The following is a 19,808-nucleotide window of genomic DNA, read 5'->3' on the forward strand; positions in this document are numbered from 1 at the left end:
GATCTCTGCTAGTAGTGCGATCTCTGTCGAGATGTTGGACCTAGATGAAATGGAACATGATGGTTCATGGTTCTTGGTTTTTGATTCTTGATTCTTGACGAATGGACATTTGAGTCCTTGTTTCTTGGTGCTAACGAGTCACGATCTCGGTCGGGGAAGTACATGTATAGGTTCTATCACCTTAGTTTGCTGAGGTAATAGAACTTAGGGGGCAGTTGTGGGGACATATTTTTAGGTAGTACACGTGGCCGAAGTTGTTAGCCGAGGTACCACGTGGGCGAACCATGGTGTTGAGATATGGTGCGATAATACCGGAATCCGAGATGAATGGATAAGGGACAAGAGTCCTAGAATGGGAGAGGACTTCAATTTGGATAAAGATAAGACTCTCAGGGAGTTTATCCCAATCTAATTGGGAGTCCTGGATTAGCATTGAGCCAGAGTTTATTGAAGCTAGGCTTCTACTGAGATTAGGTCAATGTTGGCTATAAAAGTAAGGCACCCTCAGGGGTCTAAGGTACGCTTTTTGTATTCTGAATAGTGAGTTAAGCAATTTAGCTATCTTTAAAAGATAACTGACTTGATCGTCGGAGTGTTTCCGGATGAACGAACCACCGCCGGAATCTTATTTTTTTGTGACAGGTCGTTCGGGCGCAATCTATTATGTCGGTGTTCTCCAACTAAGTGCCCCGTTTGGTTATGTGGTCGAAAATCAACACCCACAATAATATATATATTTTTTCCTTGAAAAATTTCCAATTGGATCGGTAGAGTGGTGTAATTTGGAGTTTTTAATAAATCTATTTAAGAATTTTTGAATTTTTTTTTAATTGGTGTAATTTAAGAGTTTTAATTTGTTTATAATTTCAGTGTACTTTAAAGAGTAATTTGAAAAAAAATAATAAAATTTATTGAAAATAAATTATAATCTTAAATAAAAAAAAATTTCAAAACAGTAAACACGGAGCGAGTTAGATACTTGGGCCTTTACGATGATCCAGCTCAAAACGGGCCCGGTTCGATCCTATAAGAGGAAACACGTGCAGCTCATCGAACCATTTCTGCTCGGTAGATAAAGTAGATCGAGAGACACACACACTCTCTTTCCGTACCTGGAAACCCTAGCCCCCAAAATCCCTAGAACCAAACACAATAGCCATGGCCAAGAAGCGAAAGCTCCGACCTTCCGAGCCCGAATCATCCAACATAACCCCCGAACCCCAAACCCAACCTCCGATCGAAGCTGAAGCAGATCAAGAGCAGATCGAACAACACCACCACCAACAACAACTACAACAACAGATCATTGAAGAAGAAGAAGAAGAACAACGACAAGAACAACTTCAAAACATGGACGAGGACGATAACGAAGAAGAACAAGAGGGTGTCGAAGAAGAAGACGACGAAGAAGGAGTTGAAGAATCGTTGAAGAAGAACTCAAACGATGTCGCTTTGAAGGAACAAGTTCCTGCTGACGCCAACGGCGGCGAGAACGGTGACGAAGAGGAAGAGGAAGAGGAGTTGGAGGATGAGCCTGTTGAGAAGATTCTAGAACCGTTCGGGAAGGAACAGCTTGTTGTTCTTGTGAAAGAGGCGGTTTCCAAGTACCCTGAATTGATGGAGATTGTTCACAAGCTTGCCGATGCGGACCCAGCTCATCGCAAGATCTTCGTGCACGGACTTGGTTGGGATACTAACGCCGAAACCCTAACTAGTGTCTTCGGGAAGTACGGCGAGATCGAGGATTGCAAGGCTGTGTCTGATAAGGTCTCTGGAAAGTCTAAGGGATATGGGTTTATTCTGTTCAAGCATCGGAGTGGCGCTCGGAAGGCGCTCCAGCAGCCCCAGAAGAAGATTGGGAATCGGATGACTTCGTGCCAGCTGGCGTCTGCTGGGCCTGTCCCGGCACCTCCTCCTACCGCACCGCCGGTGTCTGAGTACACTCAGAGGAAGATTTTCGTGAGCAATGTGTCGTCAGAGATCGATCCCCAAAAGCTGCTCGAGTACTTTTCCAAGTTTGGGGAGATTGAGGATGGGCCTCTGGGATTAGATAAGCAAACTGGGAAACCTAAAGGGTTCTGTCTTTTTGTGTACAAGTCGATTGAGAGTGCAAGGAAGGCCTTGGAAGAGCCGCACAAGAACTATGAAGGGCATACATTGCATTGTCAGAAGGCAGTTGATGGTCCAAAACCAACTAAGCCCTATTATCAACAACATCAGCAGCATCACCATCAGCATCATCATCAGCAGTACCATCCTCACTCTTCCAGGAAGGAAAAGACCAAATATTCGTCTGGTGGGGGTTCTGGACCGGGACACTTGATGGCTCCGTCGGGACCTTCAGTGGGTTATAACCCTGCTGTTGCAGCGCCTGCGTTGACCCCGGCTCTTGGTCAGGCGTTAACTGCTCTGCTTGCTACTCAGGGAGCTGGATTGGGGATCACTAACTTGCTTGGGGGACTGGGTGCACCAGTGAACCAGGGAGTGCCACCAATGATGAACAATCCGGGGTATGGGAATCAGCCTGGTGGCAGCTATGGAAATCAACCTGGGATGCAGGGTGGGTATCAGAACCCACAAATGGGGCAAGGTGCTAGTAGGCCGCAGCCGGGTGGTGCCCCTTACATGGGTCATGGTCACTAGGTAAGTGAAAGGTACATGATTTACTTGCTTGATATATATGTTTTCCTTGCGTTTTTTTTGTTGCTACTGATACACAAATTTAGTATTTTGTGAATTTATTAAGTAGTACAGAAAAATATTGTGCAATAGCATTTAAGTTGTGTCAAATTGAAGGAAAAGGTGAGCCTAAGTAATGAAGAGAAATGTGTTGCCTACTTATTTTAACTGAAATTAATTTACTTACTAGAAGAACTTCCAATAAGGAAAATGCTATTGAAGGTTTTGAAGCTTATGACCACAAAATAATATCACATAAGGAGGAGTAGTTGGGTTTCCGGGATAGTTTGTTTTCAGGGATTGTTAATCTATCTATGGATCTATTTTTTTGAATTTTGTTGGCTATGTTGATACTATATGATGTGTAAGGTTATTTCGGTTTATTATAGTTAATGGTATACTTGTAGATGTATGAGGACCGCATGCCTTTTTAATGTTTTTTTAATCAAATTTAAGTTTTAATTATAAGAAAAAAGTGTTTTAGTTGTATTACAAAACTCATTTGTGTGTGCTTTGGTCTTTTGGTTTACTTACTATAATCATTATTATTTTTGGTTTGTTAGAGAAAGAAATGAACTAAGAAGCATGGACATTTTTAAGAAGACTTCTTTGTCATACACTTGTCGGATATTGACACTGGTCGAACACTTTCTGACAATCAATGGACACTTCTAACTTGTGTTAGACACACATCAAAAAATGTCCTTTTAATGATTTTAAGATTTTTTTGGACATGCTTTGGACACTTGGAGAAAGACACGTGTTCATTGCTTAAATACATGTGAAAAACCAGGTAGATTTATACATATCCTCATTGTAGTTTGTTGTTTTTGATTGTCTAGTTGGATGGTAGGTCTGTCTTTTCATTGTGTCTATTACTTTGGTGTAATGTGTAGGGCAGCAATGATCTGACATCCCATATTCTCATTGATGAGGTAGGTGTATTGCCTTGATAACTGTTAGGAGTAAGCTGGCTTGTTTTCAATTATATTTGCATTCTGAGCTCCTCTGTTTTGATTTTGCCACACATGTGATGGAAATATTGCTGTGTAAATTGCTTGTCAGTTTTAACTATTTATATGAAGTTTTGTTTTGAAAGTGTTCCTGTACTACTGTCAAATTCTTTTTGTTTTCAAGCTCATGTTAGAAGTTAGCTCTCAAATCTTTTGTGGCTCTTTTCCTAAATTTCCTACTCATCGTATTACTATTCCGTTTTTTTTTTTACAAATATCCTTATGATTATATCATCGCTAGGTAAATGACAATTATTGTTTTTTTAACTTAATGAAGGTATGGGATTTCAGCTTCAGTTTGTTACATTGGTTTTTTCTTCTTGAAATATTTTCTTCTTAAAATAGGTTTTTTTATGTTTTACGTATTCATTGTGCAGATTCCTTCATAGATGCATCAAACTTTTAGTTTTGGACTCTGGTGATTCTTCTGAAGTTCCAGGAACTCATGCAATCGACGTCTTTATATTTGTAGCAATATGTTACTATTTGCCTAAAGACCAGAATCTTAAACTTGTATTTTCCTTTCTATTCAAGTACTTTTCTTCCTTCGAATGTTTTCAAAACAATGTAGTATTTTGGCTCCAATGTTTTGTTTCTGAAAAAGTGTTGGGGAGCAGGTAGGTTTTTCCTATAGAGACCACCATGTCTCTCCGGATTTTTAAGTGGTTTATCAGCAATGTTTTTCTTTATTGACTAATGCCTTAATGGCGTCTTTGTGCTTCACTTAGCTGCTTGCTTAATGGCATTTTTACGGTTGTTTGAAATTTTCCCTTTTATTGCCTAAATATGATTTTTTGTGATTCGATGTCACTTTATCCCTGCTCGTGTGGATTGCGTGGCATAATATTATTTTTGGAGTCTTACTACCCCCTCCCATTTGTTTATACACAACTATTTGGAAAGACAAACATTTTGCATTATGTTTTTACCTTACCATGTAAATCTATTGAATTACCTATATAAGAAAAGAAAAAACTATTTTGCAAGTGTTGTGTCCATTTGCATTTAGAATTGAAGCTGATACCTATCCATTCATTGTCTCTGCCCTTTGATGTACTGTATTACAGAATCAACCTTGGCAAGATGGCTAATCCATTCATTCATTCTATGAATTTATCTTATGAACATTGTTATTGCAGGTGATTTCTTGTAGCACAAACAACCTGTAGCAAGGAAATGACATTTCCAAGAACTTTCTCCCTTTACCTTTTCTTTTTTTCATTATCTTTTATCTGTTTTTTTTTTTTTTTGGCTATACAACTTAGTAAAATATTATCTAAGTAATTTTTTTGGGATGGGGGGAGGGGTGTTAAAGAATTATTCTGAGCATAAAACAAATTTTGTCAGACCTTTATATTTACTCCATTTTACAAAGCATATTTTTAGTAGCAAGAACTCTTTAGTATTGGGGAGGAATTGCTGGGTGATTTATATCTGGTTGAATGCTTATTGTAGGTGCAAGTTTCAGAAGTCTGTAACTTTTGAAAAATAAAAAAATAAAGATGGGTATATTGCACTTTACTCCCTGCAGTTGGTCCAAAAAACACTAAAACCCTGTTTTCCTTCTAAATTGACTCTGTGGGCATGAAGCAACAAAAAATGATTTGTTTTTTCATTTTAAATTGAATTATTAATTTTTAAAATGACATTTAAACCTCTTAAAAAATCCCCTCCTCCCTTTACCTTCTTTCTTCCTTTCACGTTGCTCTCTGCAACTCTCCCCTCCTTCCTCACTATCTCATTTTGCCTTATTGTATAGATTTGGGTTTTGGTTTGATTCGGTTACTTTGCTCTGTGAGAGCATTATTAATTTTTAAAATGACATTTAAACCTCTTAAAAAATCCCCTCCTCCCTTTGCCTTCTTTCTTCCTTTCACCTTGCTCTCTGCAACTCTCCCCTCCTTCCTCAGTATCTCATTTTGCCTTATTGTATAGATTTGGGTTTTGGTTTGATTTGGTTACTTTGCTCTGTGAGAGCATTAGTGGGTTGGGGGAGGAGGAGGTCTGACGAGGTTGGGGGTGGAGGTGGAGGTGGTATTGACAGGGGCGTGGGTGGAGGGAGGGAGGGGCAACAACAGGGGTTAGGTGGTGGTGATGGGATTGGTGCAGATGGGTGTTGGTGGTGGTTTTGGGTGCTGACGAGTGCTGGTGGTGGATTGAGGGAAGAAAGATAGAAGAGGGGAGAGGGAAATAAAAGGGTTATTTTAGTCCTTTTAATTTTTTTGGTCACAGCCATCATAGTGTCATAAATCGTACTTCAGGATGCATTGTGTTTTTGGGCCTAACCCTAGGATAAGGTTTAATTTTCCCAAAAAAGATACAAAATTACCCAATCAGTTTGCTAATGGAATGATTGGATGCATTTTTTCTTTTCCTAAAGCCTGAGATAAAGGTTTTCAACTCCTGTTTCTTTGCCCTGAGGTCAGAATTAGGATTTGGTCAAATATGGTTGTTTCCTTCGGATGTCGAGAGTTTCTTTTCTTCCCCCTTCCCCCTTTCCCTCCCCTCCCTGGCAGTAGTATCTGTTCGCAACAATTTCTCTTGAATCTTCCCTTGCTGTGTGAGGATTGGTCTTTCTTAAAGCAAAGGAATCTGGGCAAAGAACATGATGATCTGATCCAGCCTGTAGCCTCAGGATGTGCTTCCATGGATGTCCCATGCAACTCCCTGGCTTACAAGGTAAGCATTTGCTTGTAACGGTTGATTGCTTTGATCAAATCCAAAGAGTATCTTGTACTGAAGTTCCTCTATAGTAATGCTTTCTGAAGAATTTAGTTGGATATCGTCCTATAGAATGTTTAGAACGATGATTAGTTAATTTCAGTTCCTATTGCGTTAGATGGCAAGTGTAAATTTGGGGTACTTGTTTAACAGAAAACCGTTCCATGCCTTTTCTTTTGCTGATATCAGTTTTTAGAACCTTCACTCCATTTCACTGGTTTCCTTGCCAACCTGAAATTTTTCTACCCAGTTTTTCCCCCTTTGAGAAGGTGATGCGGATTTGTAGAAATGGGTGCTTCTTTAGCTGATTTTTTAAAATTAAAAAAAAAAAAAAAAAAAACTCTGCAACGACTCCTGATTTTATATGGATTGGTCGTGTTAGATATTTGTTCTATGTGGTTGATATTTTGTATTCTGGTTAACAATAAATGCTTGGTATGAAATGATTTACAAAGTAGCAGATATTTAATGGACATAATGAAATTGGCTAATTAGTAGGTTTGGCGGGTGGGGCTTTATCATTTGTGGGACGTGTCCGAAGTATTCTGTGGGCACGACTGTTTTCATGTTGAACATTTTGAGTTCTTCATATCTCAACTAAATTACCAATTTTATTTACCAACAATCCACATAGGCGGACTCGTGTGTCTACTTGGTAAAATATTTGGTAATTAGGTAGGGATATCTATATTTTTCCAAACATCTTAGTACCTCTCTATCTGAGACTGGATAGATGAAATTTTTGTTATATTATTAGTTGAACTGGATGTCTTTTTCCTCCTCTATTTGGGATATCCATTTTTGTATTCTTGTTGCTATGTTGCCCCATTAGGTGGTGCTGGACCCAGACTCGGACCCTGGGCTGGAGCTGGATGTGATGATATCTGCATTGCAGGGATGAATGGGCGTGGTGGTGTGAGGATCTTTTCCTTTGTTCTCTATTTGTTATCTCCATGGGTTCTTCTTTGTTGCTATGTTTTTTATTTTTATGTTTCATGGTCAACGAAAAACAAAAATTATGTTATGGAACTAGAAACAGTAGTTCCATAGTATGGTTGTGGGCTTACTTTAAAAATAAAATACCACAAATGGTATATAAATCGTAGGTAGAATCAATCCTGCCCTTATGGTATTTTACTGTAGGTATTTTGTTTTTGCACAATGTATCATGGGAATAGATGAAGATTTTTTTTGATTAGATTGGATGCTAATGATATTATATTGATGGTATTATGAAGGTAAGTTATATCATGGTAATAGATGAAGATAGAGAGGGAAAGGGCAAAGGTGGGTTTTTGTGAATCTTGTCTAATTTATTTTCATTATTAAGGACATGTGAGACGTTAGTTTTGAAGGTGGGCATGCATATAGAGATGAGAGGTCTAGACAATAATGGATATGATAGGTTGGGTGGTGAGCCGTTACCATATGAGAAGACTAGTGATTTTTGAGAATCGAAAACACAATTTATATGCAAGTTTAAAGATATGGGTGAGGGGAGCTACTAAGCGTGCAGGGTGAGTGTGGAGTTGTCAATTGTGCTACACCCTTGGCTTTCCGATTGGCCTAATTACTATAGGAAAGAAATAATATGTATGGCCTAATTACTATCTTTTATATGGCTTTACTTATTTCCATAGTTTTATCTCGTGTACCATTATTATAGTTTTTAAGAATTTTTATTTTGTGCATATTAAATGCCGGTGACAAATCATGTGAGGCTAAATTGTCTTTTATTCACAAGATTAATTGAAATGAAGTGGAGATAAGATTAATTGAAGACAGACATATATATATATATATATATTGAAAAACTAATTGAAGTTAAACCTTGCCTTCCATGTTTGGAAGTAAACAATAAATCTTTTTTGACACCTCATCCGCGCTCATGTTAGTGGGGGCATTTCCCTAAATGAGCCTAGTTTTGAAAGAATTTTTAAAATAGGTTAAATTGCGGTTGTGAACTACGATTTCAGTATATATGCGCTTGTCTCGCGTAGATAGGAAATCTTAAAATTGTAGTTACAAAACACGTTTTTGATTAAGAAATCGCGGTTGTAAAACGCGCTTTTAATTAATTTTTTTTTTCTTCTAAAATCGCTGTTATGAATCACGATTTTATTCAAAAAAAAATTTCTTCTAAACTCGCTGTTCTGAACTACGCTTTTATCCAAAAAAAATTTCTTCTAAACTCGCGGTTCTGAATCACGGTTTTGGTCAAAATATTTTCAAACACAAATTTATTCTGATACTATGACACATATTTATTCAAATTTATTTTGGCACTATCACACTGACAAACGTTTTCAACACATTTTCTGTACCTCTCACACTATGCCACACATATATATTTTGTAATAAAATTGAGACTAATATTATTTTAATATATAATTTATAATATAAATAAATTTTATTTTATAAAATTGAGACTAATATTAAATATATATAATAATAATTTATAATAACAAATAATAATCAATTATATAATTTTTGTAAATGTAAATCATTTTTATATAATTTTAGAAATAACTTTTTACAAATTAAATTGAAACAACCATACATACGTATGTATATAACCTGTTTAAAAGTTAAAATGATAATTATTTTTTACCCTTAAATAATATTTTTTTTATTTTTTATTTCATAACAAAATTAATTTTTAATTTTTAAAAAAAAATTCTAAAAATCAAACTATACATAACTTAAAAATTTTTTGATAAGTCATTTTTTATATTAGTAACTTATTTAATTATTTATTAATTTTACGACATTTTTACCATCTGAGGCAGGTTTGGTAACGATTTCGTTTTCAGTTTTCAATTTATATTTACAAAAATTTTAAAAAAGTATCATAAAAACTTGTTTGATAATTTTTTTAGTTTATAAATGGTTGTCTCAATTTGTAAATTTGAGAAAAAAACGTAAATTCAAAAAATTGGTAAATTTTACTAACAAAATTTTTCTTCAATTAATTTTTTGAATTTACATTCAAAAAATGAGTTTACGTTGGTTTGTAAATAATTACGTTGGTTGTCTCAATAATTTTTTTAATCAAAAAAACTAATTTTTTTTTCAAAAAAATTAATTTTTTGAATTTACGTTTTTTCCTCAAATTTACAAATTGAGACAATCATTTATAAACTAAAAAATTATCAAACAAGTTTTTATGATAGTTTTTTTAAATTTTTGTAAATATATATTGAAAACTGAAAACGAAATCGTTACCAAACCTGCCTCAGATGATAAAAATGTCGTAAAATTAAAAAATAATTAAATAAGTTACTAACGTAAAAAATGGCTTATCAAAAGATTTTTACGTTATGTATGATTTGATTTTTAGAAATTTTTTTTAAAAATTAAAATTAATTTGGTTATGAAATAAAAAATTTAAAAAAAAAATATTATTTAAGGGTAAAAAATAATTATCATTTTAACTTTTGGACAGGTTATATACATACGTATGTATGGTTGTTTCAATTTAATTTGTAAAAAATTATTTTTAAAATTATATAAAAATGATTTATATTTACAAAAATTATATAATTGATTATTATTTGCTATTATAAATTATTATTATATATATTTAATATTAGTCTCAATTTTATAAAATAAAATTTATTTATATTATAAATTATATATTAAAATAATATTAGTCTCAATTTTATTACAAAATATATATGTGTGGCATAGTGTGAGAGAGACAGAAAACATGTTGAAAACGTTTGTCATAGTGTCATAATGTCAGAATAAATTTGAATAAATATATATGAGTGTCATAGTGTCAGAATGAATTTGTGTTTGAAAATATTTTGGCCAAAATCGTGATTCAGAACCGCGAGTTTAGAAGAAATTTTTTTTGGATAAAAGCGTGGTTCAGAACAGCGAGTTCAGAAGAAAATTTTTTTTGGATAAAATCGTGGTTCATAACAGCGATTTCAGAAGAAAAAAAAAATTAATTAAAAGCGCGTTTTGTAATCGCGATTTCTTAATCAAAAGCGTGTTTTGTAACCACGATTTTAAGATTTCCTATCTACGCAAGACAGGCGCATATATGTTGAAATCGTGGTTCACAACCGCGATTTAGCCTATTTTGGGAATTCTTTCAAAACTAGACTTGGTTTGAAAATTGATTTAGTATTTTGGCTTATTTAGGGAAATGCCCCCATGTTAATGCTCTAGTTTTGGTTGCTAAGGACTCCAGTTTTTGTTCGAAAAATAGAGCCTCACTTCTTTGGAACCCTCATTTGTGTACTAATAGAAATATTTTTATTAGATTTAAATGAAGGGTCCAATTGGAGCGGTCAATTAATTCTAGTTCTTAAATTTTCTATCAAATAAATGATCAAATATTTCACTTATATGTGATTCACAAAATTGCAAACCCCACACTATGTGAGACATTAGATCATTTATTTGATAGAAAATTTGGTATCTCGAGTATTACCCATCAAAGTAATGAATGGTTGTCTTAAAAGCATAGATTCTTTATAAAATTTTGTTGACTATATTGGTTACAAGTGCCTGTAGAGTGTTTTTTTTTTTTTTTTTTTGGGTTTTTGAAGTTATTTAAATCTTACTTTCGATTAATGTATTACAAGAAAGACTGATAGATTATATAAGATTAATTAATAATTTTGTAACTAAGCATTTAATAAGAAAAGTAATATTTAAGTGATACTGCACTTAATTTAATATTTATGTAGTATTATATCTTTATACTTTATTTGGTGTTTTATTTCTTGTCTTAAATTAAATTTGAGTATATTATTAATTGATGGATAAAGAACGGGTAAATTACACTTATGGGGTTTATTATATTATTTTCATATCACAATTTTGCTTATAAAAATTGTGGGTATTTGCAATTTTACCTTCAAATTTTTTTTCTTGTAAATTATACATAGAGGGTGTTTAGAAAATTCGCCTAGTGCCCCAAAAATGTAACACTTCCACCATTTATTTACAGACAAAGCATTGTTATTACCATGTGTGGCATGTGTTTTTCATTCTGTTTTAATTTTTTTGAAGAACACAAAATTGTTGGGCAAATTAAAGACAAAGCATTGTTATTACCATGTGTGGCATATGTGTTTGCTTGTGTTTTCATTTTGTTTTTATTTTTTGAAGAACACAAGATTTATTGGGCAAATTAATCTAGTAGTCCTTATATTTTGTCTGGTGTCATTTTTGTTCTTATTATTTTAATTGATTCAATTTTGATCTTAAATTTATAATTTTGTTACAATTTAATCCAATTAATTATACTCGTTAGTTTTTTTTTTAATGGAAAATGGTTATGTATGTGACATGTATCATACATTTCGGGGTAAAATTGAAAATATACTTGACTCAATGAGTTAACTCAAACCAAATTAATAATTATTTTTTATCAAAATTTTGACTAGCGCTATCAATTGAATCAAATTGATACAATGGTCAAAATTGAGTTAATTAAAAGTATAGAGATTAAAATGATATAAGGAGCAAAATGCAAAAATTACTGAGATAATTTGTCCAAATTTGTTTGATAGGCTATTTCTGGAGAAAAAACATTGAACTTTTTTTTATTTATTAAAATAACCAACATTTTTGGGAAACACAACAGTATTTATTTTGGAAATTTAAAAAAATATCACTAATCGCTTCAAATTTGAAGAAAATATAATAAATTCTAGCACTGACAAGTCTAAAATCGAGCATCGACGATGGCGATTGGACTACCTATGAGCATTCTCACCGATAATCTCTTTCCACCAACGATCTATGTGACCGAAATTTGAGCACTGATGCTAATGATCGGACTACTGATAAGCTCTCTCACTAACAATTTTTGTAAAGAAGTTGCTAAATTTTAGACCTATATGACTGAACGAATTAGCTCCGTTTGGACTTGCGTTATTGAACAAATTATTCCCGTTCGAACCTGTGTTACCCAACAAATTAGCCTTGTTTGGACCTATGTTACCAACCAATTTGTACAAACTAGTCTAGCTAGAGAAGTGCGAACTTGTCTAAGACTTATTAGAGAAGATTTGCCACTGGAAAAATTTGCAAAGAAGTATCGTTTATGTGATTGTGTAGGTTTTATGAAAGTTTTGAGGGTTTTAAAGTAAGTGGGTGATGATGGAAGTGGATACTTTCAAAATCTTATTATGTTATGATTTAGTGGGTGGGTCTAATTGTGAGATGAGGTGTCTCAATTGCATCCATGTCTTTTTTTGTCCTCTTAAAGTTTCACTCATTTCTCACTTTTTCCACTTTAATCCTTTATGTTTGCAATTATTCTCACTTTGGCCTTTTAAGTTTGATTTTTTCTCACTTTGGTCTTTCATGTTTGCAATCTTTCCTATTTTACTTCTAAACTAACTTTTATAAAAAAAACCAACAAAATCTGTCACATCATTAACACATCAGCTCTAAGTGTAATGTAAAAAATTCACTAAAGATGCAAAAAATAAAAAATTGAAAATTGAAATTTTGATTTTTTTTTTTTTTGTCTTTAGTGAATTTTTTTTTCAAATTTACTCATAAACATTATTACATTATAGATGTATCTATATTAGATGCATCTAAAAAAATAAAAACAAATTTAACTAAAAAAAGAAAAAAAAGTTTACTAAGCCCCGATTTGGCATTCTCACTTGGGTTAAATAAGCACATAAGGACAAAAAAGAGTTACAAAATCACAAAATGCCAAAAAAGTTTAGTTGGGATGCAAAATTACCAAAATGATCTATATACAAACAAAAAGTCAAAAAAGCATCATTCCAAAGTGGAGGTCAATTTTGTCATTCAAATGCTAAAAAGTCAAAAAAGCCAAATAAGAAAACCAAACAAACAAAAAAGTTTCAGGCTAAAAAAGTTAAAAAAATAAAAAAGCCAACTAAAAAATTCATTGCCAAACGGCCCCTAAAAACGAAAAAAATGAAAATATACTAACTCAAGCATCTGTATTGTCAATTCTGAAATAAAAAGTTTTTTTTTTTTCTGTCTTTAGTAAGCTTTTTTTTTCTTTTTTAAGTTAAATTTGTTTTTATTTTTTTAAGTGCATCTAATCTAGATACATCTATAATGTAATAATATTTATGAATAAATTTGAAAAAAAAATCACTAAAGACAGAAAATTCCCATTTTTTGTTTTTTTTTTTATTTTTTGCATTTTTAGTAAATTTTTTACATTATACATGGAGCTGATGGATTGGTGATGTGACATATTCTGTTAGTTTTTTGAATGGAAGTTAGTTTAAGAGTAAAGTGGAAAGGATTGCATATATAAAGGGTCAAAGTAGGAAGAATTGCAAACATGAAAAACCAAAGTGAAAAAAATCAAACTTAAAAGGCCAAAGTGAAAAGAATTGCAAACATGAAGGGCCAAAGTGACAATGATTGTAAATATAAAGGGTCAAATTGAGAAAAATTAAATTTAAAAGACCAAAATGAGAAATGATTGAAACTTCAAAGAAGCAAAGTTTAATTTATCCTATCCTTTTTAATAATTTCATTTGAGATTATCATTATAATAAAAAAAGATAAAACAATTGGAGAATCCAAAATAATAATTGAGATGCTATTAGCAACACTGTGACGAAAACCAATAATGATATCTTTACCCTTTTTAAAAGGACAAAATTCCAAACAGCACCCCAGGCTTATGAAATACATGTAACTTTTTAAAAAATTGCTCGCCTGTAAGATTCTAGACCATATAACAAAAGACTTTTTATTCAAGGATTGATTTTGTTGATGTCATTAATTTTAAATATCCATATTACCCTCAATATATCATCTATCTCCCTTTCTCCGCCGACAATCTCTCTCACTCATTCTGATTTACCACTCTCCACTATAACCACCATCAAAGTTACCACAACAACCACATCTATTGGTAAAGGCTTAAGCGTGCCTTTGTCCTCGTCAAGGAGGAGATCCAACTTCATGGTGGTCAAAAGATAGACCAGCTACAACCATCTAATCGGATCTTTATGTGCGTGGAAGTCACAATAAAGATGACTATTATGGCGTGCCATTGTTGCTTTGTGATTTGAGGCAAATTGTGTCTATGTTGGGTGATTGGCAAGGGTAGATGGGCGAGGAGGCTAGGGGCGTGCAGCCGAGAGATAGGAGTGGTTGGTTGGGGGGTTGGGCATAGCAACAGAAGGTGGTTGAAAGGTGGGTGATCCTGGGTGAGGAAGAAGAAAGAAGAGATAAGAGTGCAATTTGTTTTGCTAATCACGAGTAACTATGAGAATGCGCAGCAAGTGGATGGGAAATAGGAAGAGGGAATCAAACACTCACAGTGGTGACTCGAACACCGGTAACAAAGTGCAAAGCTAGCCCATATTCTGAAAAGATGATATTGAGATTTCCATATTCACTCCCAATGGTAGTCTCTTATTGTTATTGGATGAGACTGCAGTATAGCAGGAGAAAGGGCATATTTGAAATCAACAGGTAAGAAAGCTTGTAATCCAAAAATTTTGATATCAAACCATAAAAACCCCAATGAGCAAGGGTGCAACTGCAATCTCATAAAAGCAATTACTACTTGGAAGAAACATATAACATCATTCCAAAACAACATCTAGAAAACTATGGGCTAAAACAGATACTTCCATTCCAACTGAAAAACCGTAATAATTAATTGAAAGGTCAAGGCAACAGCTGCAAAACGATAAGATACACGCAATTTCCCATCACTAGCCACTTAGAATAGAGAAGTTCCCTTCCCCTTCTTATCTCCACCAATCTCAAAATGTTTGCACCTCTGCAGAAACAGTTGCAATAAATTTTTTAAGTATTCATAAAAAAAAAATTAATAAAAAAAAAAAAAAAAAACAACGACGACGACAACAACAACAAACCAACACTGAATGTGGATGTGTCACTAAGAGTTACAAAGCTAACCTTGATTGGGTGCTGCGATACATGTTTGCAACCCTGGCATTGCAGCCTCAGCACAATCTTTTTAGTGGTTTTTGCCTAGTCAAATATAAATCAAGTCTATAATCATCAATCTGGGAAATCCAACAACCATATATTTTACACTACAATTTCCTCGACTGAAATGGTAAGATTCCTATCTTTATGGCTAAAGAAGCGGGCTAGCATACATGGATGAGCACCTCTAGAAATGAAAAACGTACATTAGGAGAAGGTTGGAAATTGATTCTTACCTTTTTGTGGAAAACTGGTTTTGTTTGTCCACCATAGCCAGATTGTTTCCGATCATAACGACGCTTGCCTTGTGCTGCCAAACTATCCTTTCCCTTCTTATATTGGGTAACCTTATGCAAGGTGTGCTTCCGGCACTCCTTTGACTTGCAGTAGGTCTTCTTGGTCTTTGGAACGTTAACCTACAACAGACGGATCATATTACATTTAAATACAACATAAAGAACTTCAAAGATGTATGATTAGATGAGAGCAAAATGATTACAATAAACTGAGGTTTGAATTTCAGCATCTAGAAAATTTATGTAGACCATGGGAATAAATAAGTCAGCTATGAAAATAAAAAATGGGACCAACTAGTAATGTTAATTGTGAGCAGTTCTTAGATGATCCAAAAAAATAATATTTCAAAAAAAAATTACATTTATTTAACTCACCAAGTCGAGGTCCATCTCCAAGAAAAAAACTATAGATCTACCAGAATATCCAAAACTAGTATAGGTAATGACAGCATTAATGAATATAAAAGTAGATTGAAAAATTTCTCTCAAATTAACAATTCGGCAATCAATTTATATCATTTACAAAATAACATGCCTGGTCGAAAACAGTTACAACCAATCATAGTTTTTTTTTTATGAGTGCATTCAATCACAGTATTATTAAATGTCTCTTTCATGTACAAATAATCAATCTTTTCCCCATTCTTCTGCAATCAGCAGTAACAGCATAAACTTCTATGGGAGCTCAATCTTAGGGTTTAAATGGCTGAAACAAACTTCCATCCCATCTCAAAATAAAACCAAGATTTATAAAAAGTAAAAACATAACATGGAATGATCAAAAACAATAATTTTAGTGGTTAAATAATATTTTGCACTAAATGTGAAAATGGACACCACAATATATTAGTTGCAGCTGAAATAAGATCTTCCTTTCTACATGAAAGTTTTAATGGAATAACCCATTACTTTAGCATTAAGACAAAATATTTACAAACATTTCAAAGCAATTTCGACAATTTATTTACTTTTTATTTCTTTATCACAATTTGATTGCCTAATATCAAGCCAATTCCAAGCAAATACAATTGCAAACCCTAGCACGATCACAGAAACGTATACATCTCTAGACTACAAAAAAGTTGAAAGAAAGAATAAAAAAATGATCAGATCTCAATAAATCGACGGGCCAGAGTTCAAATTTCTTTCTTTTCCTACATTTTCTCTTCAACCAAACAGAAACAAAACGCTAAGCTAGAGAGAGAGAGAGAGAGATACCATGGCTGCGTCGCAGAGTCAGTCTCAAAGCTTCTAGGGTTTGTGAGAGCTCTAGCGTAAACTTTATTGTTGTAGTAAGCAAATAGGCGGTGAGTAGGGTTAGGGTGAGGGTTAGGGTTAGGGTTTTTGACGGGCCTGTGATTCTGAATTGACCCAATTGAACTTGGATCTCTACGAAGCCCATTTCCAATGTTGGCCCAACATTTCTTCTTCTTCTGCTCCTTCTTCTTTTGCATAGTTGATTGTCTATTCAAAACAATATTTATTTATTTATTTATTGATTGATTTTAAATTGGAACCTTGTTTCCGAAAATTGGATTAGGTTCTAATAAAACAAAATTAATAAAAATGCCTTTAGTTAAAAGATAATTTTATAGAGATCAAAAGATTGTTTTGGCGGATGAGTTATTTTTTGCCTTGCTAGAATTAGCTCTCGTACTTTTAACTAGCATTTTCTTCACGAAAGCTCATTAAAGTATGGAAGATAAATTCGAGTATTAATAATAAGAGTGATAAACCATCTCTTGTTCGGGTCAGCGGTCATGGTCCACAATATTCCCTGTTCAAGTCAGGCGTCGGAAAAACTTAGGTTGTGTTTGGTAGAATTTTTTAAATATGATTTGAGAATATGAGTTGTATTTTTAGTTTATAAGTTTGTAATTATAATTTGAGTGTATAAAATTTATTTGGTAAATAAGTTTTAAAAAGAGTTTTTGAATTGAGTGGTGTGACATAATTTTTATACAAAAACTTATAACTCATAACTAAACACATAACCTAAAATTCTATTCAAAATGCAAAAAAAAAATTAAAAAAAAATTGAAAATATTTTGTATTTAACATATAAAAATAACAAGTGCAAAAAAATAAAATTAAATTAAATTAAGAACACTGTTCTGGTCAACCGGTCGGAATCCGAGGGGACATCTAGGTACACGAATTTCAAACGTGGGTGTGAAAATATGTTTTGAAAACTGTAAACAAACGCCGCACTCAAACTAAAAGGTAGAATCATGATTCAAAAGCTGTACCAAACATAGCCATAATGTCTTTGGGATTGGATTGGGTCAGTTATTGGTAGCATTTGGTTTACTTTTCAAAACTTAATTATATTTTTAAATCATGATTTAGATAAACACATGTTAATCAAACATATTTTTAAAATACAATGCAAAATTACTTTCAAAACTCCTCTTTTCTTTTTTTCTTATTTGCTATTATTATCATTATTTAATCAATCAATCATTTTTTCTGTCTCATCTCTCCTCTCTCCTCTCACATACCCTCACATTCTATAGATCAATCAATAAAAAAAAAATTACAAATCATCCAAAAGCTATTTTCAAAACTCATAACCAAACAAATTTTCTCTTTTCAAATTATGATTTAAAAATTCAAAACTTAAAAGCCAATTCCATACTCAAATCATAATTTGACAACTAAAATTGTCATTTTTAGGTATTACTATGTTGCATTATGCAGCTTTCCTTTATTCCCTTTCTATCTATTTTTTGTTTTTGTTTTTGTTTTTGTTTTTGTGTTTTTTTTTTTTTTTTTGTTCATAACCCATAAAATAAAAATAAATAAATAAATAAAAACACAAACTTCTCAATTGTGATATATGGATTGTGCACTTTGTAAAATATACATATTGTATTATTTTTCATAGGTTTTTGATAAAATTATAAATAAAATTAAGTTTTTTGGATTATTTTGCTAAATATGTTTCCTATAGTATGAGACAATAGAAAATTGTACCATAATTTTTTTTATTCAGTTACAGATGCTTTTGTTTGATAAAAGGTGCTTAATTTTTACAATATATATATATATATATATATATTTTATGTAAATTGAAATTAGTTCTAAAAGTGTAATTCATAATGTATTAATGGGAATGAGTAAAAGTAAATAAAACATAGCACTATAAAAATTTGAACTTTTTCTATAACAATTTATCAAAAATAAAACTTAATTGTTCACGTTGTAAATTGTAATTTGATGACCCTAGGAAAAAAGAAAATAGAAAATAAATAAGTAAAAAATTCTAAGATATACTGCAATGTATATGGGTGCAATCCTTTGGCAACCTGCTAAAGCCTTAAAATTGTCCTTCTGATTTTGAAATTTAAAAAGGTAAAAGGCCAAAATATTCTTTGCTCAATTCATTTTCCTACTTAAGAAAAATAAATAAGTGCATTTTCTCACCAAAAATCACTATCTCATCAAAAAGCCAAAAATCTCAATTTTCTATGGGGGTGTACACGGTCCAGATTGGTTTGGTTCTGAGAAAATCCAAGAACCGAACCGATCCTAACGGTTCTGTGATTTTGAGAACCAGACTAGACCGTTACACTTGTAAAAACAAACCAGAACCAAACCGAAAAAACGGTTCGGTTTCGGTTTGGTTTACAATTCCAAAATTTTTTATTTACAAGAATAAATTGTTAATATTAATAAAATAATTACTCAAACTAATTACATTTAACTCATGATAAAAACTAATAATATTAAGGCATTACTTAATGTTACACGTATATACCATCCTAATATCATTAAAATTATAAAAAACCAATTAATAAAAATAAAACTTGATATTTTGGAATTGTTTGGAATAACCTAAATAAGTGCACTTTTTGTCTTTTTACGAAAAGATGTGTAGAAAAGTAGAGGAATGATGTGATGGAAAAAAATAAAAAGATAAAAAGATAGATTATTTGGGATTTTTGAACAGCCCTAATTTTCTACAAAAAAAGCCTAAAAAATCATTTGAAAATAAGATTGTTGCATTTTAATGCAATAGTATGAAGGCCATATTGGTTATTTTTCATTAAAAAGCTAATACATGGTTACCCAAAAAAAGGCATTATTGAATTTTTTATGAAAAAAAAAAAAACAAACAAACAAACAAAGGCATGGCAAACAACCTAAATTTCCTTCACCC

The 19,808-nt window shown here is 32.6% G+C and overlaps 1 protein-coding gene, 1 long non-coding RNA gene and 1 pseudogene across 5 annotated transcripts; 2 read left to right on the forward strand and 1 right to left on the reverse strand.

The window, feature by feature from the left end:
- The first annotated feature begins 1,051 nt into the window (after positions 1-1,051).
- Positions 1,052-5,621, forward strand: LOC145807491 (UBP1-associated protein 2B pseudogene; annotated as a pseudogene). Of its 3 annotated transcripts, none has more exons than XR_014350630.1 (2): positions 1,052-2,643; positions 4,832-5,621. The product of XR_014350630.1 is annotated as a UBP1-associated protein 2B pseudogene, transcript variant X3 (transcript). The 3 variants fall into 3 exon arrangements; XR_014350629.1 differs by lacking the exon at positions 4,832-5,621 and adding an exon at positions 4,070-4,389 and having other exon boundaries at positions 1,052-2,654; XR_014350628.1 differs by lacking the exon at positions 4,832-5,621 and adding an exon at positions 4,070-4,389.
- Positions 5,622-5,825: 204 nt separating this feature from the next.
- Positions 5,826-7,611, forward strand: LOC145807492 (uncharacterized). The gene is made up of 2 exons (XR_014350631.1): positions 5,826-6,371; positions 7,246-7,611. It is a non-coding gene; the product is annotated as an uncharacterized LOC145807492 (long non-coding RNA).
- Positions 7,612-14,904: 7,293 nt separating this feature from the next.
- On the reverse strand, positions 14,905-17,336 carry LOC114291874 (large ribosomal subunit protein eL42). The gene is made up of 4 exons (XM_028235755.2): positions 16,865-17,336; positions 15,587-15,766; positions 15,318-15,392; positions 14,905-15,177 (listed from the first exon to the last, which is right to left on the reverse strand). The coding sequence occupies exons 1-4, from the start codon at positions 16,865-16,867 to the stop codon at positions 15,118-15,120; spliced, it is 318 nt and encodes a 105-aa protein (XP_028091556.1). The 5' UTR covers positions 16,868-17,336; the 3' UTR covers positions 14,905-15,117.
- Positions 17,337-19,808: the final 2,472 nt, after the last annotated feature.

This window comes from Camellia sinensis, chromosome 14, assembly GCF_055761805.1.
Source record: "Camellia sinensis isolate YWXY chromosome 14, ASM5576180v1, whole genome shotgun sequence".
In the NCBI taxonomy this organism is placed as follows: Eukaryota; Viridiplantae; Streptophyta; class Magnoliopsida; order Ericales; family Theaceae; genus Camellia; species Camellia sinensis.

Bases quoted from the DNA above. Each gene is read 5' to 3' on its own strand.
- LOC114291874 (XM_028235755.2), bottom strand. The intron at 15,393-15,586 runs GTAAGAATCAAT...ATATTTGACTAG, and splicing joins AACCAGTTTTCCACAAAAAG to GCAAAAACCACTAAAAAGAT. The intron at 15,178-15,317 runs GTTAGCTTTGTA...CTGTTTCTGCAG, and splicing joins TATCGCAGCACCCAATCAAG to AGGTGCAAACATTTTGAGAT.